The following is a 7267-nucleotide window of genomic DNA, read 5'->3' as shown; positions in this document are numbered from 1 at the left end:
AAGATTTTAGTACTCTCCATGAATGCCTAATTAACAATTAGTGGACTGTCAATGTCTTGAAAGTGTAGCTAAGCTCTGAATGTGTGTATAAGTCTGATCAGTGATGAGAGCAGCTGTGGAGGCGTGTGCTTTCTGGGCTCCAAAACTTCCTGCTGAACCCACTGCAGGTGTTCTGGGCCAAATTTAACTTAACATCTGTGATGGGAGGAGCCAGTGTGAATACCCCATTGACATCCCCTTCCTTTAACAGTGAAGTGAAGCTGCAAAATACAACTTGCTTCATCCATCCCTCCATCCATCCTCTAGGGGTCTAATTCAGCACCATGTTTGTTCATACATTAACACAAAAATGATCTATTTAAAAGGTTAATTTACGGGATTGTCTGACTGCAACATGTACTGGCAGCCACCAATATCACAAATTGAAGAAAATGTTTCAACTTGGACTTTGAAAAGCTTTTTCCAACTGAGGCCTAGCAGATAGTTGCTGTTTTTCTTTTTTTCTTGCTTTGGCTGCAGGATTCAAGGCAAGGACATCTGCTCTCTCATCAGAGGGGTGCTCCACTTTTAAAATAGTATGTTACTACTTTATCAATGTGAAGCATGGCTCTCATAAGTTTAATATGTCTCTGTACTTTTTGTCCTTTCAAGCACCCATGACAACATATTTAAATTAAAGTCTTTTTGGCCTAAATCAAAGTGGGGCTGCAACAGAGAGGGCACCTGTAAATCTGTTCTTAAAGCAGGACTACAGTAACCTTTGTGTAACCTTTAAGTGGTAATAACAGGTTAACATAACATAGTTTTTTTTTCCTTCAGTCTTGACTAATTTTCAAAAGAATAGTCTTTTTATTTGTTTTTTTCACCAGAGCTTGATACGAAGACAGATACCATAGCTGTTGTCATAGCTGTATAGAATTTGTAGCTCAAGCTAATAGCCAGGTAACCCACACCCACGTTGTCTAAGCAAGAAAATTCACTTAAAGAATGTGTTACCTCATTGATTTAATTGATTTTTTTTTTCTCAGTGGGACCTGCAACCTTATAATCACCTCTGGCAAACTGTTTCTGGCTAAGAAATAGCCGTCATACTGTAAGTCATATTTATTTATTTTTTTAAAATATATTAGGAGATAACTAATGAGCTGGCAGACAGATTTTGACACCTTTGGACTGAGCCTGGATTGATGTTTCACTCTGTTGTCAATCTTTATGCTAAACTATGCAAACTACTAAACTGCTTATTATTTTTATATTTTATGCAAAAAGGCAAAATTTAAACACATTATTAGGCAACCTGGCTGGAGCAATTTAAAAAGGAGCTGATTAAATATATTTACACATCGATTTACTTTTGTAATAACACACCTGAAATGCTTATGTGTGCCATGCTAAATCACACACAGTACAGATTAGTCATAAAGTCTTGGAACTGATTAAATCATTTCAGTTATGCCCCAAAAACTATTGAGAGATTCCTAACTTTAGCTTGATGAAGCAACCATAAGTTAAGTATACAGTAATTCAAAAAGCTAGGTGAAGTGTTTCATAATAACTGAACACGTTTCATTATACAGTGTTGCTCATCGGCTATGACCACTTTGGTGTGAGATATCACATTGCACTGTTAGTTATAGCTCCCACTATGCAAAATTAACAAGTGCAATACAATCAATGATACAATGATAACAAATAAACATCTACTGTACTTTAGAAATGTATTCACATGCAGTCTGATACTATTCTAAATCTCATAATGATAGTCCTAACTAATAGTCCCATTCATCACAAGGCATCTTTGGCGTGTTTTTCTGTGGACGGGGTTTGGTGGGGAAATTCACTTCATGTAATTAAATGGTGGTTGCTAAGTGACCGTCTGCAGCCTAGCTCTTCAACAGTGAGGATAAGAGAACAGCCTCCATGCACCTCCAAACCAACCACATCACCTCCTGTACACATACCCAGTTACCATAGTGATGCCAGTGAGATCTGACTCAAAAATGACATGAGTCATGTATTTGAAGAGACTGTTTTTCTTATATACTTGTAGTAGATTTATTGGAAGGACAGTGGAATCTGTTTTATCACAAAGGCACAACAAAGAGGGCCAATGATTGAAATGATTAACAGCTTTATCTTCAACTTGAAAGGCAGCAAATAGTAAAATACCAAACTGCTGCACATTTGATTTAGGTGAGGGTGGATTGACCCCGATTTTTCTATACATTTCTATCGTTTGGTTTTGAGAAGTGCCTTGAGAAGTGCCTTGCTATTTTTTCTCTGCATACTGTATTCTCTGTCCTAGTTTTCTTCAGGGCAATGAACACAGAAAAAATCAATCCACTTTCCAAAACATATCTATACAGGATTTCTAGCAGTAAATTGTACCTTACTATATATTGTAAAAGCTCTGTTTTTTTTCTTTTTGCTTCTTTGGATAGTGTATCTGTTAGACTGAAGGCATCATGCACCTCACAGATGTCACTATTTTTTCACACTCAACAGCGACTGCAGGAATTTAAAGAAGTTTAAAGTTCAGCATTTTAAGGAAAGTTTGGTGTTTTGTCAGAAGGCTAATACCATTCACCACTTTTTCCTGTCTTTATGAGAAGCTAAATGGCTACTGGCTACAGCTCACATTTAACATGTATGTACAGATATGAAGTTGGTATCAATCTTGTGCTTTAGCAAAAAAAAAGTGAACAACCGTATTTCCCAAAATATCAAAACATTCCTTTAACTTTGTGAAAGATTTTAGCTCCTCTGTGTAGATCACATCAGGTGCAGAGAAGTGCCCACAAAAAGAATCCCAGGTAGCCCTGACAGAGGAGAAAATATAGGTCAGTACAACATCTGGTGCGATTCACCTCGCCACTGGGTAACACAAAAACTAATCAACTTGACAGCAGCATCTGATGAACACAGGACTTCAAGACCCCCCCCCCCCAAACTTCCTCAACATTTTGTCTCTCGTTTTCTTTCTGAGCCTCTCCGGCTGAAGTTCTGGTCCCATTTCTTGATGAAACACGGTCTCCATCCTAATTAACCCAGATGTGGATATTAATAAGATGAAAGCAGGTCTAGACTAGAAATGGGGCAGATTGAGAGGAGAAGGTCCTGATTTCAGAATGGTCACACTAAAGTGGGACTGCTTTGCCCCTCCTTTGACAGGGGAATAAAGCTGGTTTCTATATAAAAAGTACCCCATGGCCCTTTTTAATTGGTCCCACCTCTCTTGTGATTTGCGAGTGATGAGAAACTGAGAATATCTGCAAAGGGAGGCTACACCGTATGAACACAAAATTTCAGGTTGATGGACACACATGACAATTACTACTTTATATATGAGTTTTGATTTTTGTAATGACAATGTCTTCTCTAGCAAAAGCTTTGGCATCAATAAGAGTGCAAAGACATGTAGCCTACACAGCTATTAAAAGAAAACTGATTAAACAACATTCATTCCCTGTCTGCCAATGCAACTGATTCTGCCACTCCTTCAAGATTCAATTGCTGTGTGAGAAAAAGGACTTACGTGTTCCAGGACAAGATGACAGCTGTGAGACTGTAAACCCAGTGGGACACTTCCTATAAAGAACATGCACCCCTTGACCAACAAAATGGATTGTGTAGGAAGTGTAGGAACACACAGGAATGTTATTAGGTTTACTCTTAGAAAAATAAAAGTTCCTTTTCGTTGCCTGGAGATGTAGCTCTCATTGCATCATTTTATAATGAGTGGGAGAAAACATTAAGACACTGGGGGGACTAAACAGGAAACAATGACAGGTATAGTCATGACTCATACAGCTGATTGTGTTGATCAAGCCACCAACATGTGATATTGTCTTGTTCTAATGAGTGGATGAATTAACCAAATTTTAAGAAACTGAAAATAGAGCATGATGTAGTTTCACAGATGTTATTTTAAAATAAATTCAGGAGTCAAAGGTAACAACTTTCCCCTAACATTAAGTAACTCTTATTTGATATTCAGAAAAAAAACATTATTATTTCAGTTGAGAATAGATAAATCCAGTGGAAGAAACTGCCTGCAGTTTTTAGTACCACAGTGGCACGCTTTCCTCTGGAGTCCATCTGTCCTACTGGCCTGTATGGCGGCATCACTTCGTGTGGACAGCAGCTCTACAGAAGGTTGATTACTGTATCCTCCTGAGTAGTCAAACGTCAGTTCTTCTAATACATCAATGTCCCGTCCAGCAAACAGTGCCAGTCTTGGAACCACAGAGTGCACTCGGACTGGCAGCATGAATAGGTTGGGCAGGCAGGAGTGGTTGAGAAAGCGGCCTACATTTCCCACTACAGCTGGGTCCACAAATGTCTCAGTGACAGAGTCTGTACCTGCATGCTCCCTTACAGCAATGATGTAATTATTTTGCCCTGTCATCTGAGCAAGCTGTCTGCGTCTGGCTTCCTCAAAGCCAATCACTTCCCCTGCATATTCACACACAAACTTCCCACATTTGATCGGCTCTAGTGTCCTTACTCCCCAGCCCCTGTTCCAGGTGCTGAAAACCTCCAGTCTGAGTCTTAGCCCTCTTTGGACAACACGATTAGAGCAAGTGTCACCACAGCTGCAAAGGGCATTACACTCAAACACAGGTGAGCAGTAACCAGTGTTTGTTTTGTGGAGGTCCAGCAGTATGCGGGTGTTGTTATATGCCCGTCCATGAGCCTGCAGGCAGGAGCAGCTCTCAGTGAAACAGGATTGGGTAATGCAGGAGCATCCAGGAACAGTGATTTCACTTGGGTCAACAGTGCATCCTGGTCCCTGAACATTATCTGGAGAGTACTGAAAAATGACAACAAAAAGGCATCACGGACCATGAAAAAATAAACCAAACAACAAAACCAATACACAGTAATTAAGCTAATTAGACCAAAATATCCAGAATTCTTGAAAATATTCAAACAAAAGCTTAGAACTTGTTAATCCACTAGCTGAAGTTGATGCCTTATGATGAATAAAATGTTTCAGTAATTTTTCCAGCAATATACAAAACATTCATTGATAAAACACAAAATTAACACATTTAAAGAAAACAACTATATAGCTTTAACACATTTAGCGATTCTGCATTATTACCTACATGTCAATAAGAAAAAAAAACAGGTTGCATTATAATGTAGTTAAAAAGTCCTTCTATAGCATCAGGAGCAAGAAGTGTAAAGTAGGACAGCTCCTCTGGTTTAACAGATGCAGTTATTTTTGGATTTCCTGTGCTGGAATGAGATGATGTGGCCATAGCCATAATGATTTACTGCCATCTGCTGGTAAAACTATGTGTTTCATTTGATAGCTGATATTAACCACCAGTTTTTATAGATTTTTGGGGGTTTTCCAATCACATGTCAACTAAGACTTATTGCAGTGCCATCCCTAAACATACTGCATAAGAGTACAGTATGTGGTGTGGTGCTGTGCAATTAAAATCATTTTGGGAAGCACAAACTTAATATTGACTCTTGAACAGGTTTTTTTTTTTTTTTTCACTGTTCGAGTAAATTTTAATATTTTTTTTTATTTCTACAAAAATGTGATAAACCAGCCCAGTCGATTTATCAGCAGATATGAGCTTACTGCACATAGAGAACAATATTGTGCGATTCCACTTTTTACATATATTTTTTTTCCCATTTTTAATATATTTTTATTGTAAATACCTTGTTTTAAATTTTTTCTATTGTGCCCTTATTTTTTCCTTGGGCCTTAATTGCTGCTGTGACAACGTGAATTTCCCTGCTGTGGGACAAATACAGGTTCTTCTTTATAATTCTTATCTTATCTATTGGTATCAGTGTAGATGTCAGCTGATAGATACCAAGAAATTGGATCTGAGCTATAAATACTGCTGCTTTTACATATCTTGTCCACTGAAGAGCTCTGACAAATTTATTTACAGCAAATAATAAACTGTTACAAATCTCCCTCCAGTTGCTACACATGTGGTCACAACTCATTAAAATAATGATATTGATATTTGTCTGAAATGATCCAGTATCAGTCAACTTTTAGCATCTATCTTCATTAACATGTCAAGATCAATGGCAGGCACAGTGCAGTGAGGCTCTGGACATATGTGCCCATCCATTCCCAAAGCACATTAATGTCAACTCTAGATGGTTGACTCTCAGCTGGTAATCAATGCTTACAGCACTCATTATGTCTGTGGCAACAGAGACCCATAGGAGAGAGAAAAGTTGAATTGTTGCATTAGTAATTTAACAGATATCTGTGTTTATGTCATTCAGCAGCTTCACTCTTATCAGTTAACATCTTTTATGTATGTGTTATATCTAACATGACGTCACAGTGTCGACACTTCAATAACAACTAACCTAAACTTCGACTGTAAACACCAGCTTTAAGTACCAAAACGTCAGTGCTTGGCTAAAACTAACAACATTTATGAGTCGGCTGTGAAGTGCAGGGAGAAATGCAACCAGACGCTACCTGAAATTCAGGACATGTTGGCTCATCTGGGCTCCTCTCTATTAAAACAGGAATATTCTCCAGGCCATTAGACAAATCCACCCCGCGCCTTCCACCGACAGCCACAGTCATGTTTCTTTCCTACAGAGGAGCAGACGGGATGTATACAAACTCGCGGCTGCATCTTCCGGTAGTGTAATAAGAGGCTAGCTCCCTCTAGCGACCTGTTAGTGTTATCACAATACTGTGTTAAACATTGATGGTGGTTTGGCTGTCTGGCCATAGTCAGGACAGAACACAGCACAGCATGGGGTAATTGTTTGTTGCATCACTATGAAGGCAAAACCGGAGCAAATAGAAACAATAAATGGAGTCTCAGTCTCAAATCCTTTTATATTGTGTTTGTGTAAGGTAGTCACATTTGTTTAAAAATGTCTTTTCTTTTTTTTTTCCTTTCTTTTTTTGCTCAGTAATTATCCATCATTATCATCCCTGAGCAGCACAGGTAGTACAGTATCCTGTGGTGTAGATTCAGACAGATCTGTAGTAATGTTATATCGCCTGCAGATGGCAAGCTTCGCTAACACAAACGCTAGAGCTTCTCTTTTCAGTCTACAGTGAGCAAGACGCATGAAGAAAAACAGGTTCTCAAGGGCTAAGATGGAACATCATGCCAAACGGTGGTAAACTGCATTAAAAATAATTAAATATGTCAGATGATTTAAGTGACATGGTGGGTTGCCATCAAAACAACAGTAGCTGTACCAGCTTTGTTTTCAGACTGTAATGAATACACAACTAAACAGGATAAGG

At 38.6% G+C, this 7267-nt stretch overlaps 1 protein-coding gene across 1 annotated transcript; it reads right to left on the bottom strand.

Annotated features, from left to right (window-relative positions):
• Positions 1-1392: 1392 nt before the first annotated feature.
• On the bottom strand, positions 1393-6607 carry setmar (SET domain and mariner transposase fusion gene). The gene is made up of 4 exons (XM_026305878.1): positions 6476-6607; positions 4069-4813; positions 3536-3588; positions 1393-2819 (listed from the first exon to the last, which is right to left on the bottom strand). The coding sequence occupies exons 1-4, from the start codon at positions 6584-6586 to the stop codon at positions 2778-2780; spliced, it is 951 nt and encodes a 316-aa protein (XP_026161663.1). The 5' UTR covers positions 6587-6607; the 3' UTR covers positions 1393-2777.
• Positions 6608-7267: the final 660 nt, after the last annotated feature.

Source organism: Mastacembelus armatus, chromosome 5 (assembly GCF_900324485.2).
Source record: "Mastacembelus armatus chromosome 5, fMasArm1.2, whole genome shotgun sequence".
Taxonomy (NCBI): domain Eukaryota; kingdom Metazoa; phylum Chordata; class Actinopteri; order Synbranchiformes; family Mastacembelidae; genus Mastacembelus; species Mastacembelus armatus.
This window is presented reverse-complemented; position numbering and strand designations above follow the sequence as displayed.

What these genes read in the sequence shown, in the direction of transcription:
- setmar (XM_026305878.1), bottom strand. Translation starts at nt 6,586, where the DNA reads ATGACTGTGGCTGTCGGTGGAAGGCGCGGGGTGGATTTGTCTAATGGC. An exon ending in CAACATGTCCTGAATTTCAG is followed by an intron (nt 4,814 to 6,475) that starts GTAGCGTCTGGT and finishes GTCATTTTTCAG; the next exon opens with TACTCTCCAGATAATGTTCA. An exon ending in GAGGAAAGCGTGCCACTGTG is followed by an intron (nt 3,589 to 4,068) that starts GTACTAAAAACT and finishes TGTTCTTTATAG; the next exon opens with GAAGTGTCCCACTGGGTTTA.